Source organism: Barbatula barbatula, assembly GCF_947034865.1.
Source record: "Barbatula barbatula genome assembly, chromosome: 8".
In the NCBI taxonomy this organism is placed as follows: domain Eukaryota; kingdom Metazoa; phylum Chordata; class Actinopteri; order Cypriniformes; family Nemacheilidae; genus Barbatula; species Barbatula barbatula.
This window is the reverse complement of record NC_136771.1, coordinates 2,386,083-2,402,399: the sequence shown is the minus strand read 5'-3', so window position 1 is coordinate 2,402,399 and position 16,317 is coordinate 2,386,083. Positions and strand designations below refer to the sequence as shown.

Here is a 16,317-nt window from a genome sequence, read left to right as displayed (position 1 = left end):
TAAAATCTGATATTGCAGTTCTGCCCTGAAATGACATCCATCACGACTGACGTAAATTAGACGGCTTGGGCGGAGCATCCGTTAGCTCCTCCCCTGCAACTGTGAGTCTGTTGCCAGTTTCATTTCAAAATACAACAGCTGTTTTTATACATCCAATCAAATCGCAGTGAAAACCGCAAGCCACGCCCACTCAGTTTCGCCTTTTAAATTCCTTTTCACTCACGAGGACTTTAAAGTAATCTGTAAAATAACTATATATTAAACTAGCTACTGGGGTGTTTAGGAGTAGTAGTGCAGATGACGGACATTACAATTTAACAATTAAACTGCTCAGATCAAACTAGTAAGCAGCACGTTTTATTAAATTCCGTATGTCCCAATTATTGAGTAATGTCATATCCATCTGAAATGAAAATAAAACCGTGCGGTTTCATTTCTGTGATTTGAATCTATTAATTATTAAAGTATGTATCAGCTCTTTTGTAGGAAAATGTCAATAATTGCATTACGGGCTGCTTGAAGGTGTGCTGCTTACATTTTCAGTCAGGGGCTACAGCGCTCCTTGCAAAAAAAAGTTAGTCCGGAGCGCTTTACAGTACAATATGTGAATACAAAGACTTTTCTCTGCCTAGTTTCAATGCAACTTTTAATAACCACTATCTGTATCTAAAGAAATCAACACAAACCACCACAAAACGCAGTTATTACAGATTAAAATAATGCATTTATTTACAAAAACCTTTTAAAAAACACATCACAGAAAAAATTCAACACATACAGGAAGACATACGATAAAACTGAGAACATTTAGTTTAGCAGTGCATTCACATCGAGTCACACCAAGCAGTTATGTGTACGTGAAGTGTTCACTGTGTCGGGCATCCGTTAGCATCGCCGCTAGCACTGGGCTTGGCAGGAGAAGCGTTAGGAATTTTCCACCAGTCAGCTCCTTGAGCCCCACCTGAAGCAGCCGCCGTGCTGGAGCTACAATCTGAAACCAAAACAGACAAACGTAAAAATCCAAATATCCTACAATAAAATAAATTCCTCAACTTGCAAAGATCGTTTCAAACTGACCAGATTAGCAGAATAAAACCTAGTGAACACATCCCGTGTAACCACGGTGCAAACATACCCAAAAAACCCTTAAAAACACCATGACCCTCTAAAAGCAAAGTGAACCGTTGTGTCAAACACCAGAACACACAAACGTTACCCTCTTCCTCGCTGTCTGTAAACTCCTCGACAGGCTCAGGTGGCAAACACGACACCTCTAATATAAACATATTAGGTTTATGACCGACTTCAGACACATGAAGTCCAAATATTCGGACTCGACGTACCTGGTACAGTCCCGAGGGCGGAATTGTCAAAGAAGCGTGTGGGGCAGTTGAGCGAGACGGGAGCAGTAGAGCGCACGTCAAAGAACTTGCTCTTTGGAGAGTCCAGAAACATCTTCTTTGGAGAGTTGACTTCGTTTTCCGTGAGGGGCGTATGGCGTTTGGTTGGCGTGCACGGACCGTCTTTCTTACTCTCCTTCATCTTATAAGCTCTGCGCTTCCATTTCATGATCTCCTCCTGTTGTTTACTCACAATACTGTGGGTGAAGAGTAACGGTTAGATGTCAGGAAGTGGAAGGGAGGACACATTCATTCATAAACAGATCCCTTTACCTCTCGAACTGAGTGTTTTTCTTCTGCAGCTCATCAAGCTTCTTTTCTTTGAGAGACGTGACGGCTCGCGTGTTATTGGCCAAACGAAGATCCGGCTCATCTCCGTCCATGACTGTAGAAGACAAGCGAGCAGTTATCGTCATGTTTGGAAGATGCCCATAAAGACGCTCTCGTCTCAAATACTCACATGACTGCTCGTCGTCCTGTTGGATTTTCCTGAGCGTCTCTTTCAGCTTCCGAATGACGTCTCCTCTGTGCTCCAGCATGGAGCTCATTTGTGCCAGTCTAAAAAACATCACAAATTCACACTCGCACACGCTCAGAAGTGTATGTACGGTGTGTGTTTATGTAGTGTGAACTCACTCTTTTTCGTGGGATGTGGTGACGGCGATGTGATCCAGCTCCATTTTAACCAGTTTGTCCTTCAACGACTCCAGCTCGACACCAGCAGGTGTCCTGTCTTTCTTAGCGAGCGCCTGCAGGACAGAATTGGAGAGTCTTACTGTTAACGCCTGACCTATAAGAAACAAACTAGGGTGGAGAATTTCGCCGCCTGTTTACAAACCTCTGCCTTTTTAAGTTTGGCATCTAATTTCTGGATGAGGGCTTCCTTCTCTTTGAGCTCGGCACTTAGTTCCTGAAGGTGTTTCTGGTTGGAGGCATCAGCCTGGCTCTTGAAATCCTTCATCTGCATTTGAATCACCTGCCACGCATTTAATTTCAATCAGATATAACGCTCAGACACACTTTCGCACCCTTCAGACATCAGGTCCTCTTACCTCAATCTGTTTCTGCGTCTGCTGCAGCTGTAGTGTCAAACGCTGGTTGTCCTGCAGAAGTTCAGCCTCAGTTTTAGGCTGGATCTCATCTGAGGTTCGAAGTAGAGTTAGTGTTTCTCTCCTTTGCTCTTTCAAGCGTTGCTCAGACTCGGTCGAGTTGGATTTGAGGAGAGAGATCTCAGCGTGACATTGATCAAGCAGAGCCTGTTAGAGAAAGCTGGTTAGAGAGCTGTAGAACTGAATGAATAAATGAATAGAACAGTCGAGATTTTCGCTCACCGCACGCCGAGATCTCAGACGCTCGGTTGCTTTTGTGCGGAAAACAGCGAATCTCTCGAGCAGCTGTATGATTGTGGTGGTGTCTGGAGATCCGAGGAGGCAGCGGAGCTTCTCGACAGCTCGAGATCTCTCCTGACGTTCCTCAGACACAGTCGCTATGTGTTGGGCCAAACCGTCTTCGAGAAGCTTAACAACGCTCTCCACTTTCTGAGGAAGAGGAACAGAAAAACATCAGAACCACAAAAAACTCTGGAGCCGCATGAACCGACAAAAGAGAAGCCTCATCATTGATCATACCTGCAGATACTGTCCACGCCTTTCCAACAGATCTGACAATCTCTGATCCCAGACCTGCTGGAAATCTCTTTGGAGAGCTCTGAAAGACTGCGACGGCTCCCGAGTCGTGATTACAAGCAGGTCCTGTATTCTGCCCTCCTCAAATGATGCCACATCTCGCTGCATCTCAGTCTCAAAGTGAGTCTTGTAGCGCTCCGCATGTCTCTTGAACGTCTCCTGTAAAGTTTCTCCCTCCGTTAGCAATTCTCAGAATCTCAAAGATGAGTAGAAACTCGGAGCATCAAGACTTACCGCCGTGTTGAGAAGAACGTGGTTCAGTTGTGTTGTTCGCAAAGTGAGCTCGCCGTGGATGCTTCTCTGAGACTTCGGGATAAATGGCAGCAGCTGGAAGATGACGGTCCATTCAGCACGGTTGACATCAGCTAAAGAATCAGACGGGTGGTCAACAATGTCCTGGAGCTTTCCGAAGGCCACCTTTATAGGAAAGACAGAACGAATCTCTCGTGAGAATCAAACGATCTCGTGAGAAAGTCACAAATGCGAAAATCAGCGCTCACCTGCAGCTTCTCATGAGACGCATCGATCTCTGCGATCATTTCTGCAGATCTCTGCTGGTTACTGTGGTCCGTTCCGTTAGATAAGCTGCAGTTCACCTCTGTGAGAGACTGAAGGAAATATTTTTTCGCTTTATTAACCTAGTAAACGTTCTATAAAAGCACTTAAGGTTGTGTCATAGCCACAGATGAAAGGGGAAACATCCTCTCGTACCCCTTACAACACAAATGAGACGAGCACACACCTGACTCAGAGAATGAACCTCAGACTCCAGAAAAATCTTCTGTTTTTCTAGTTCTCCTGCTCGTGACTCAATGCGTGTCAGCTGTGGTAAGAAATCAACATCAATTTTGCTGATCCACGATCAAACATCTTTGACAAGGAGTGATGTTAACGACTTTTTTTACCCGTTTCATATTCTGCTCCATCTCTAGTTTCAGTTGATCTCTCTCCTCTTCGATTTCTCTCAAAGACTTGAGGGTTTGCTCAGCACGAGTCTTCTCGTTCTCCAGGTGCTCCTTCAGGGTCCCAGAAGACTCCAGCTCATCAGACTGTTGTGTTCTCTGCAACAACAAACATATTTGACACGTCTCGAACATTTAGAGAGATCTAAAGCCTATGGCATCCTTTTTTTTACGTGTACAGCCGAACGCACAGCCTTGCAAGGAATACTGCTCTCGACTCAAATGTACACACGAGTTTTGACGAATGCGCATTGCAACATATTGCAATACCTCTCCGGGCCTACAGGGGTCAGGTTTTCATCTGATACCTTGAATCGAGGCTACCAGGACCTGATGGTTAAACTAAACACTGCAAGATATGGAATGTGCGCGCAGGTAACAAACTTCCAAAGGTGTGCGTATTATTCTGATGACAAATTGTGCGAGGGAAATATACTTCAGCCTTAGAGGTTCCACCTACCATCAGCTCACTCTGCTGAAGATCGCGTCTCAGCTGCTCACTCTCCTCTCGCGCTCTCTCCAGTGTTTCCTGGAGCTCGTCCTTGTGTTTCGTGAGCAAGGTTAGCTGCGACTGGAGGTTCTGGATCTCAGTTTTGTGTTGGTCTCTTACGGTCCTCAAAGCCACAAGATCTTCATCCATCTGACTCAACTGACGGCAAACAAAAACAGGGTTAGATTACATTTTAAATAAGTTGTTAAACAAAAAAAATAATATTTTACTGCACTCACCTGTTGCTGGAGTCGAGACTCTTCTTCAGCACTTCCTTCGATGACATCAGCATTCTCTTTCCGCTGTTGCTTCAATTCCTCTTTCGTAACATGAAGTAATTCCTGATACGTTTTGGACTAAGTAAAAACAAACAGTAGGTCAAATAAGTTTGGTGCATCTCAAAATTGCAGCGTGACAGCAAGAACCCTTACGATCTCGGCAGCCTCCTGAAGGTCTCTCCGGAGAACCACCCTCTCGTTTCTCAAGGCCTCCATCTCTTCACTGAGAGCTTGAATCTGAAGATTCATAGGAAAACTTATGTCAAAAAGCTGTTAACCTTTGTAAGTCGTCTTTGATGAATGTGAAGGAGTCTCACACACCTGCTGGATCGGAGCTGGATTCGGTTTGTCTGCAGGACTCGACTCATCTGACACCAGATGTTTCTTCTGTTTCAGCTCCCCTTGACCCTGGATAAGCTGAGGAGATATGTACTCCGTAAAACACACAGTTTAGTAAAGTCATGTGATTTTAGTCCTTCACTGTGCTTCTTTACCTCTCGGACACCCTGCAGAATCTCCTGGAGGTCTCCTCCCTCATATGACGACATCATACTTGAGGATGCGCTGGATGCGTCCCTCTTCCGTTTCTCGGCTCTTAGTTGGTCTCTTTCAGCACACGTGGACATCAGCTCCTGTCTCAGCTCTAACATCTGTGAAGGCAGTGGAGAAACATTCAGCTGACAGACCTAAACGAGGATCCGAGCGATGAGCTTAACCCTCACTTACCCTCTCGCTCTTTTCCAGTTGCTCTCCCTTCAGCTGGTCTCTCTCCTCTCGAACCCCCTGCAGCACCTGCATGAGCTGGTCTTTCTCCTCGGTAAGAGCGCAGACGTTCTCTCCGGCTGCTTTGATCGCAGATGTTTTCTCCTGAAGTTCTCTGCTCCTCTCAGACAGCAGCTGCTCTTTCTCAGCACAGGTGGACTGAAGCTCCGCCACCTGAAGGGGATGAAAAAAACATTAGTGCCTGACTGCTCCAAAGAGCCTGAAACAGGATCCTGCATGCAAACGTACAAGCTCATCCTTCTCCTCCAGGTCTGTTCTCAGCAGGTTCTTCTCCTCTCTGTTGCTCCGCAGGATCTCCATGAGCTGTTCTTTCTCCTCGGTGACCGAGGCAAGATGTGTCTGCATCTCTCCTAGAGTCGTTCTCTCCAGATCGCTGTTGGTCTTCTCTGACAGGAGATGGTCTCTCTCAACAGAAGCCTCATGGAGCTGCTCTCTTAACTCGACCAGCTTTAAAACATGTAATGTTATGTTTAATTTACATTTATTTAGACAGAAAACAGTCCTGAAGTGAAGAGTCTCACCATCTGGTCTTGATGCTGTTGGTCTCTCTTGAGCTCTTCAGTAAGTGTCTGTAGGGTCTCCAGGAGCTGATCTCTTTCCGTGGCTACGGATCTCAATCGCTCCGTCTCCTCCTCGTGTCTGGTCCTCTCCGCTGAGAGCTTATCTCTTTCAGCAGCAGTAGACTGAAGCTTCTCTGAGAACTGCATCATCTGTTAGGGGTGAACATAATAGTAATTTGGGGTACATTTTGTGATAAAACTTAAAACTATAGATAGGTAATAACACAACTTACAGTACATAATATGCTTTCTAAATTAAATGTATCTGGTCAACTCCTTTACCTCTGTAACTGGATATTTTAATGCTCAAATTTGATTTTCTTGACTTTCACTTATATGATGGACATAGCCGCAGAAATAATCTGGAATATTCAAGGAGTTCAGTTCAACACTGCTGGACGTGGAGTAAAAAAACATCTCTTACCATCTCTTGTTTTTCCTGCTGGTCTCTCTTCAGCTCTTCCGTCTCCTCTCTGAGAGCCTCCAGTATCTCCTGCAGCTGGTCTCTCTCCTCTGTTAGAGAGTTGATGTAACTCTTCATCTTCTCCACCATCTCAGACTCATCGAGTGAGCTCATGTTCCTCTCGGACAGCAGATGCTCCCGCTCATCTCCCAGCTGCAACACGTGACATGATTTCTCAGTTACGTTTACAGCACTACCTCTGAATCAAGATCAAACCAGCCAATCAACTAAACACTGACACGCCTCATGAACAACTCATGGCAAGTGTCAGGTTGACAATGTAGTGGTGAGATACCTGCTCCTGAGGCTCGTGGATCGGCTGTCCTGTCGCCTGGAGTTTGGACTCCAGCTCTGAGACGGTCTTCTCCAGATCCTTCACTTTCTCCAGAGTGCCTCTCAACTCATCTTGATTCTCAATCATCTGTGTTTAATAACATTGATAAATGTAAGTGCACAGATGTTGGTCTCTTTATAAAATAAACATTTAAGGCAATCTCACCATTTCCACATTCTCCTGTAAATCAGACTTCAGCTGGTTCTTCTCCTCGATCGCAGCATCCAGCTCCTCCTTAAGCTGGTGAGAGATGAATGTCATGTATAAAAACACATGCGTTTCAGGTAAGCTTAGACACAGGTGATCATAAGATCAGACGTACCTTCGTGAGTTCTTCATGTTGTGTGATGTCGGTTTGTAGCTGTGGACCTGCGTTCTCCTGCTGTACCCGCAGAAGCTGATGAATCACATCCATTATACACACATCTCACAGTTTTTTTACATCTACAGAATCTGAATAGAGGACTTACCAGGCCATTGCTCTCCTCCAGGTCACTCTTGAGCTGGTCTCTCTCTTCTCTCAAAACCTGTACTATCTCCCGCAGCTGGTCTTTCTCTTCAGTTATGGAACCGATGGCGAGACGCAGATTCTCAATCTCATCAGGATTCGTCTGAACATCCTCCGTCGTGTTAGAATGAAGGTTATCTCTTTCAGCACAAACACCTTTGAGTTCTTCACCCAACTGGAGCGACTGAAATAGGATCAAATTTGGTTTAACAAAATGTTCATAGTCAAGGTTGAGATGTGGTGTGTAAACACGCAAACGTACCTTCTGTGTGACTTCCTCTAGAGATCTGGAGAGTGTGGTGTTCTCTTGCGTGACGTTCTGAAGATCAGTCTGGATCATCAGGAGCTGTTCAGTGAGCTCGTGTTCCTTCAGCTGAGCGTCCACCAGATCGCTCTCCATCTTCAGCAGCTGCTCTTGTGCGTCTTTGAGTTTCTCATCATTTTCATTTGAAAATCTGGGCTGAACGGACACCAAAGCTTCTTTCTCCCGATTCAGCTCCTCTGTCAAAGCACACAGCTGAACCAGAACAATAGAAAACTATTTATAAAACGAGTCTCAGCGATACTAGAAGACATACCCCAGACAGATCACCAAATCCAGGTTCATTCTCCAGCTGTACTCCACAATTCTCACCTGTTGAGATGTTTCCTGAAGGTTTAACGTCAGCCGATTTCTCTCCTCGGTCAACGTCTCAATCTCGCTCTTTATTGTCTCAATCTGTAGAGAAAACAACGTCAGGGAGATTAACGCACACATTCACACAAAAGAGAAAAAATAAAGTCATGATCACAAACCTGTTGCGGTTCAGCGATGTTCTCCTCACTGGATCCATCCTGATGTTCCTGCAATTCATTTCAAATAGAAACTGCATTATTACTGTGAACTCATTTCATGTGTATGCAGACTGGCATCAGATAAATAAATAACCCTGAATAATCGGTCATCATTTACTCGCCTACGAGTTGTTACAAATGTGTTTGTTCAGATGAACACCGAGAAAGATATTTGGTAAAACACACAAGATCCAAACAGATCTTGCCCCCATTGACTCCCAGAGTAGGAAAAATTACTTTTTTCTTCTTCTGTTGAACACAAAGATATTTTGAAGAATGTAGGACAGCAAACAGTTCTGGGACACTTTTGACTTCCATTGTATTTTTTCCCACAATGACCGTCAAAATCTGTCTGGTAATAAGCATTCTTCCAAATATCTTTCTCGATCTTCATCAGAATAAAAGACATTTATACATTTGTTGAACAACTTGAAGATGAGTAAATGATGAGAATTTTGGGTGAAGTATCCCTTTAAACATGAAACGTGTCTTCACTTATACACAATGGACCAGACTGTAATCGATCAAATTTCTAAGACCGGTGGCATCAACATTTTTGACAAGCTGCTGTGCGCATTGTATTTTTAAACACCTTGTCATACCTCAGTTTAACATTCAGAGTAACTATCAGAGCCAGTCATCTGTTGATGGACTCCATGTAAACATTTTCAACGGAAGTCAAGAGAAAGGGCATTGGGACTTCAGGATTTCTTACCCTCTCAGCACTCTCCTCCAGATGTTTCTTCAACTGGATGTTGTCTTTCTCAAGCTCCTCTACTCTCTTCTGAAGCTGATCCCTCTCCTCGGTTAAAGACATGATGTTCACCTGGATCTTTTCTAAAGCTTCATGGCGTTCAGACACCATACGGTCCTTCTCACCAGCATCAGCGCTGAACCTCTCCTCCAGCTGTCTGATCTGCAGTTCAACAAACATGACCGTCAGAAAACTGTGCGTGTCCACTTTACACTGGAAACATCAGATTTATAATGGAGAGCATTTTGTAGGATTATACCTCAGAATCTTATTCATTTACCAAAGATTGTTTTTACAATGTTGGCTACTTATACCAGCCCTACCTGATCTCGTAGCTTCTCCAGCTGTTCATCCTCACAGTTTTCCTGCTCACGTTGGTCATCCATCTGTCCTCTGGATGATTCCAGGTCGAGTATTTTCCCTTGAAGTTCTTTCACCTTCTCTTGAGTGTCTCTGAGTTCTGCTTGAGATTCGATCATCTGTGGAGAGTAAATTATAAAACGGTGTTTGTAACCAGCCACTGTGGCATTCATGACAGATGTGGTGACGGGAATGAGCTCTCACCATCTCAACGTTCTCCTCTATGTCACTCTTGAGCTGGTCTCTCTCTTCTCTCAAAACCTGTACTATCTCCCGCAGCTGGTCTTTCTCCTCAGTTATGGAACCGATGGCGAGACGCAGATTCTCAATCTCATCTGGATTCGTCTGAACATCCTCCGTCGTGTTAGAATGAAGGTTATCTCTTTCAGCACAAACACCTTGGAGTTCTTCACCCAACTGGAGCGACTGAAATAGGATCAAATTTGGTTTAACAAAATGTTCATAGTCAAGGTTGAGATGTGGTGTGTAAACACATAAACGTACCTTCTGTGTGACTTCCTCTAGAGATCTGGAGAGTGTGGTGTTCTCTTGCGTGACGTTCTGAAGATCAGTCTGGATCATCAGGAGCTGTTCAGTGAGCTCGTGTTCCTTCAGCTGAGCATCCACCAGATCGCTCTCCATCTTCAGCAGCTGCTCTTGTGCGTCTTTGAGTTTCTCTTGAACTTCATTTAAGCTGGATTGAACAGCTTCTTTCTCCCGTTTCACAGAGCTCAGCTCCTCTGTCAGAACACACACCTGAAACAGAACATCATTTAAAAAAATGCCAATTTTTTTTTCCAAAAGGGTCAATGTGACGTGAAGTCATGATTCGGTTTCACTAACCTGATTTAGCAACTCATCCACTTTAACAGGAAGTGCCTCCAACTCGTCCATCTTGGTCTGTAGAGTTCTTTCTTGCTCGTAGCTCTGATCAAGCTGTAAACGTAGCTCAGAAACAGTTTTCTCCAACACAACATTATCTGTCAGGTCTGTGGTGAGAAAAAACAGAAACATTACTTTAACTTTCTTTTTTTTTTCTTGTTAATGTCAACATGTATTTCCTTAACACAAATTTGCCATTTGCCGACAGTGTAGGACCTACTTTTTGGGACCTTTCCATCCAGCAGCGCTGTCAGCTTTGTGTTCTCATCAAATGCACCCATCAGTTCTTTCTGAAGATCGCTTTGCATTTTTCTGAAGCAAGCCTTCTCGCGCTCCAGCTTTTCTTGCAGACCCTTCACATCCGTCTCCATCTTCTCATGGTCTGCGCTCAGCGTTGCCTGAGGAAAGCACAGAGTCAGACGACGAAATCTGCACATACATATTCTTTGAGAGATGCAGAACTATACTCACGTCTCTTTCTTTAAGGGAAATGTTCTCGCTGCGCAGGAACGCCCACTCTTTCTTAGTCTCCAAACTGAGACACTCCGCATCGTCCAATGAGCGGCGCAACTGTGTCACTTCCTTTACAAGATCCTTGTCGTTCTACAGAATCGAGCAGCAAATGAGACGCTTTTTGAAATCCAATCGAAATCAAGCTAATTGAAAATCTTTTTGTTAGTTAGCATCAAACATTAGTCATTAACGCTGTATTGACATACCAAATTCTGCAGTTCAGACGTGAGGTCTGTTTTCTTCTTGAGCTCTGAGGACATTTGAAGCAGATCAGCCTGTGGAAAAAACACAGATGTCAAAGGTACAGTTTACCCCCAAAAAAAGAAATCTGTCATCTCAACTCGAAAGTGAGTAATTTGGCTCTAGTATCCCTTTAAATCTTCTCCACATGCAGGACGAAGTGAATCCACATTAGAAAGTGAATCTGAACTGACCTGTAGCTTTTGGATGACGTCTTCCGATTGTTTTGAAGCTTCCTGCAACCGGCGGATTTCTGCCTCCAACTCTCTCTGTGTGGAGTGAAAAAAATGTGAGATCACATCACCTCCTTGTACGTAAACAAGTCGCATCAGTGCGTCGTTCTCTCATCACCTCGTATTCTTTCTTGCTCTCCTGTTCCAGTTTCTCAAACTCCTCCGCGTCCCGCCTCTCCTCGATGTCCTTCTGTAGAGCCTCTTTATCTTTCTGCAGCGATTCCTTCTCTGCCTTCAGACTGTCCAGGTCTTCAGTCACGATCTCCAACGTGTGTTTTGCTAGATCGCACTCAGCAATGACGCCATCCTTTAAAATCAATGATCATTACATGAACAGCTTTGAAAACACTACTCTGCATGACAAGTTAAGATGTTTGTTTTTTCACTCACCTTTTCAAACCCTAAAGTCTCACAGAGTTGAATGGCCTCCTCCAGATCTCTCTTCATCTGCACATACACAACAAAGATCTCATAAAATGCTCAATCATACACAAAACATTCAAAATCAAGAAAGTCGAACACTATTTCAAGCTCAAATGTACCTGTTTACACTCAATGCATGTCAAGGCTTCAGAAGAATTCTCCAGCTCGGACACCTTCAGTTCCAGCGAGCAGATCTTTTCCTCAGCCGTCTGTCTTTCCTCAATCTCTGTCTGCAGGCGATGCTGCAGCTCCTTTATCTGTTCCTCCAGCTCAGAGATCTTGTCTTCTGATGGGTCGGCTTGGGTTTCCAAACGTTTCTCCAGCTCGGAGATATTGTCTTCCGATGGCTTTGCGCGTATTTCAAGATGTTTCTCCATCTCTGAGATCTTCAACTGAAGTTCAGCACTTCTCTCCTCAGCTGTCAGTTTGCTCTGAGTCTCCGCCTCCAACTGACGCTCTAGAGATGCCACCTTGACCATCAATTCATTAGCTCGGGGCGAGTCATAGAAATTACCCCTGAACAGAGGAAATGAACAATGACATGAGTTCCTTCATGCTTTTTGTCCAAGGAGCGTTAATATGTTCTGCATTTTGACAACTTCCACGACAATTTAGCACATTTAAGCCCTAAAATAATTTTTCTAGCTCAACGTGCAGAGACAACCGTAGCATAATGTGCTCTCAGTTCTCACCCCTCTGAGGAGCTGCGGGCCGTGATGTTGCTCATCTCCATGTCCATGTTGTGCTCCTCCAAAGACGTGAATTCAAAGCGGCTGTCAAACTCATCCAGATCTAAACACAAGACAATAAACTCGCTGAGCGATTGCTTTTAAAAGCTTCTCATGACAGAAGATATGTTGTGAAGATCACAGACCGTCTCCATCCTCAGGCAGAGTGCAGTCGCCACGTCTCTTCTTGATGTACGGCTCGGCAAAGCTCATATCGGTAGATCCGTGGTCACCCTTCATGAGATGAGCGGATCTCAGCAGTTTCCCGCCCCATGTCACTCTTCGTTTAGGGACCTTTTAACAAGTTTAAGGAAAAGCGATGAGATCCACACACTAAACCAGCCGTGAGCACTACAGATTAAGATTGGTGGGATCTGTTACCTTTGGGACAAGAGCAACGTTTGAAGTAACTAGTAGCTTGGTTAAGTTCCTGATCCTGTCCTCCTGCTCTCTCTGGAGCTGATCTTTCTCCTGGAGCAGCTGACACAGCGACTGGCGCTCAGTTGCTGTTGTTTGAGTAACAGAGGAAACCTGCCAGTACGCAAACCATAATCAGAGGTGGGTCGTAACTTTCAAACACGATACGTCACGGACAACTGTGACTATGTCACAAATTATGATACAAGATATGTTTTGCCTATTATGTCGATGTCAAAACCGCATTTACCTCTTGAAGGCGTCGTTTCAGGTCGACAATCTCATTGCGGTATCGTCTCAGGAGGGCTCCTTCATCAGAGACCTCCGTGACATGAGGGTCGTTCTTCATGCGTTTTGCTGCACTAGCAAACTTGATTTGTTGAAAAATCGGTTACAATCTATAAATATCACAAGACAAACTTTAAGCGTGCAGGAAATCCCTTTCGTTTTACCTGTAAAGTGCTTACGGTCTCATCAACAGTGACAGGGGTGATCGTGCAAATAATGACAGTTTTTGCATTTCCTCCCAAAGAGTTCTGCAGGATTCGAGTGAGTTTGCTGTCTCTGTAATTCAAGAAGCCCCTTTGGGACAGAATAAAAAAAACAATATTGGTACTAATCCAAGAATGAATCTAATAAAACAAGCTACGGTACAATCACATGACTCACTTTTGAGACTCATCTGATAATTTCTTGATGACTTGACCCAGCGTGAACAAACTGCGGTTAATGTTACAGCCTTCTTTAAAACGCGCTCCTAGAATCACAACATATTAAAGGTTATAACTAACAATCTCCAGTTATTTCTATTTGAGTACCTACAGTATATAATTCATGATGAAGTACAGCTGCACATGTAAACTTGGCCTCAATGTTTAAATTAAATAAATTAGAGGAAGTCTCACCTTCTGCTCCGGTCTGACTCGCCCGCTCCGCACCTGCCAGATCCACCAAATTCTACAAACACAAGAAAGGGAGACGTGACCACCCAATGTGACTATGAATCAGACAGCACAGGTTTTTCCAACATCAAAACAGTGTGATTTACCAGGTGTGAGACGATGATTGCTCCATCAGCGTTTTCACCTGATGCCAGATCAGTTCTCTCTCTGCTCTCCAAGATCTAATACGGACGAAACAATAAGACTTCACGAGATAAAAAGATCAGATCAAAATTAAACGCTCCAGCTCATCACGCTTCTTACCATGCGAAAAATTGTATGAGATCGGCTGCTGCGCTGGTTCATTTTGGTTTTTCCATAATGGCGGTTTTCTGTTTAGGTAAAGAGATAAGCATGTTTAGAATTATATCGCATCAGCAAAACAATGAATGGGGTATAAGAATAGCTTTACTTTCTCCTTTGGTGATCCAGGACAGCGCCTGGTCTGGTGACGTCACTAGCTCCTCTGTGAGATCGGCTACATACACGTTTTTCTGTTGACACATCAGCAAGTTAATGGGTGACACTTCAAACAGCCACACACCAACATCCATCCACAGACAGAAACCTTTATGAAAAAGACCAACTAACATAGTTTCCTTCACGGATTTCCAGAGGTTTCCTCTTCCAGCTGTCACAGAGTAAATCGGTGACCGTTTCATTGTATATTTCCATGTAGCTCACACGCAGAAGAAACTCTTTCTTCGGACACTATACAGATGCAAAAACTTTGCTTCGTTACATAGCCAACACAACTGAACTCAAGACGGAATTATTTACACAAACAGAACGTCATCGTTCCAGGTAGATGTGTCATCACTTACATTTTTAATCGTTTTAAAGACGTCAGCCATGGCGAGAGGTATGACGCCGGGATTATGTTCGCTGCCCATCATGGTGAACGTCTTTCCAGAAGATGTTTGTCCGTAAGCAAATATTGTACCTGAAAGAAAAGTGCGATTACGATTCAACTGTGAATTCATACACCGGACGCGACACTAGAAAAGCAGTAAAATCCATTATAATTTTACATTTTGTCCACACTGGATGCGGCGCGACAAACCCATTAAGAACAAGCAGGTTGTCATGTCGCATGGCGCCCAGTGTAGACACGGCATAAGGGTCTAGACATCAATATGTGCAGTAAATATCACACAACTCCAATGGATCAACCACAAGCAGCTTTGAAGGACATGCAAAGTGAGAAACCGTGTAATACACTTTCATCACAACTGCACGGACACGATCTGATCACCAGCAGACGTGACGTCATCACCGGCTCACCATTATAGCCCTCAACCGCAGAGACGACCAAAGGCTTGGCGATGTCCTGATACAGCTGAGCTGTGGATTCTTCTGCGCTGAACACGCGGTCTGAAAACACACGACACGATGTTATAACGCTACACAAATCGTCTTAACACTCCGTGCGTGATCAACCGAAGCAGAACTGACCGAAGCTGAAGCTCTTGACTTGACCTCCATCATCGTCCAGCTGATGAATGATCTGTTTGTCTGATCTCCAGAACAGCTGCGCGGGCTCTGAACTCTCACCTTCCTCCCTGAAACCATCATTACACGATCTTACAAGAGTTCAGCACGTTACAGCCCTTTCAATGACAACGATGCGACAAAAACACACTTGATTTTTTAAATATGTCATTATTAAAGAAATATCTAGAAGTGATATATACATCTTTTAAGAAAGAAAAACTTTTGTTGTCGTGACGTCACCGGCAGTATTAGCATCTGACGATTTAACGTTAACTGATCGTTAATTCGCTTGACGTGACCCTCGGAACTGTTAATATAAATCTTCGCTTACCTTTTAATAAGGGGTCTGACCCTAACACACACTTTAACGGCGGATTCTTCCGTCATGATCGCCCCATTAAAAGCTAAACTGTCTTCAAAAACGAACTGACTGACTGACCGAGCGGTCGTCGGATTTAAAATTCGAATCTATCTTTCTATTGGACGAACCGTCAGGCGCGTGCACAGGGCGACGGCCGCTGTGATTGGTCACCGTTGAAATAACAAAAGCGGCTTCCGTTCGAGTTCCTGTGCACTTTATTTAAAATAAATAATATAACAATTATTTAAAAGTCAATAAGTGTTAATGAAATATAGCTACATCTTATTAAATATTGTACAAACGCACTATTAAATTGCAACTGTTTTGTATGATACAGTAAAAGTGGATTTCCTGTCATATTGGTTTTAAGCTGAATTTATTCCTATTATTATTTTGAACCTTTTAAAACCACGTGAACATTTGTTTAGAAAATAATCTTGCAATTGGTTGAAAGGAAACATTTGATATTTTGCTTAAATTAGTTTGCATTTTTCATAAATGTCCTAATGGGGGCAAGTTGTCACGTGTATTTTAAATAATTTCATTTTAATTAGAATAAAGAACCACAACGATCCAGTACACTACATAGTCCACAACACACTGTTAGATTAAATAAACGTATGAACCTATAATTAAAAAAAAATGTGCAATAAAAATTGTACAAACTAGATGTT

General features: G+C 43.7%; 1 protein-coding gene across 1 annotated transcript; it reads right to left on the bottom strand.

Moving 5' to 3' along the window:
- Positions 1-630: 630 nt before the first annotated feature.
- Positions 631-15,792, bottom strand: cenpe (centromere protein E). The gene is made up of 57 exons (XM_079461617.1): positions 15,614-15,792; positions 15,244-15,350; positions 15,073-15,162; positions 14,613-14,731; positions 14,380-14,499; positions 14,201-14,282; positions 14,053-14,120; positions 13,896-13,970; positions 13,753-13,804; positions 13,517-13,604; positions 13,300-13,429; positions 13,098-13,217; positions 12,812-12,961; positions 12,577-12,724; positions 12,395-12,494; positions 11,822-12,218; positions 11,670-11,726; positions 11,398-11,586; positions 11,241-11,315; positions 11,013-11,081; positions 10,765-10,896; positions 10,514-10,691; positions 10,255-10,400; positions 9,916-10,167; positions 9,616-9,837; positions 9,375-9,530; positions 9,013-9,213; positions 8,259-8,306; positions 8,098-8,181; positions 7,726-7,980; positions 7,426-7,647; positions 7,278-7,352; positions 7,121-7,195; positions 6,917-7,042; positions 6,583-6,774; positions 6,120-6,308; positions 5,827-6,045; positions 5,542-5,751; positions 5,310-5,465; positions 5,137-5,232; positions 4,969-5,052; positions 4,777-4,893; positions 4,508-4,696; positions 3,991-4,146; positions 3,828-3,908; positions 3,586-3,693; positions 3,320-3,502; positions 3,029-3,244; positions 2,732-2,938; positions 2,453-2,656; positions 2,239-2,376; positions 2,037-2,149; positions 1,861-1,958; positions 1,674-1,785; positions 1,344-1,597; positions 1,217-1,273; positions 631-991 (listed from the first exon to the last, which is right to left on the bottom strand). Exons 1-57 carry the CDS (start codon positions 15,667-15,669, stop codon positions 867-869), a joined length of 7,968 nt encoding a protein of 2,655 aa, XP_079317743.1. The 5' UTR covers positions 15,670-15,792; the 3' UTR covers positions 631-866.
- Positions 15,793-16,317: the final 525 nt, after the last annotated feature.

What these genes read in the sequence shown, in the direction of transcription:
- cenpe (XM_079461617.1), bottom strand. Translation starts at nt 15,669, where the DNA reads ATGACGGAAGAATCCGCCGTTAAAGTGTGTGTTAGGGTCAGACCCCTT. An exon ending in CATGCATTGAGTGTAAACAG is followed by an intron (nt 11,727 to 11,821) that starts GTACATTTGAGC and finishes GTGTATGTGCAG; the next exon opens with ATGAAGAGAGATCTGGAGGA. An exon ending in AGTCTCGACTCCAGCAACAG is followed by an intron (nt 4,697 to 4,776) that starts GTGAGTGCAGTA and finishes GTTTGCCGTCAG; the next exon opens with TTGAGTCAGATGGATGAAGA.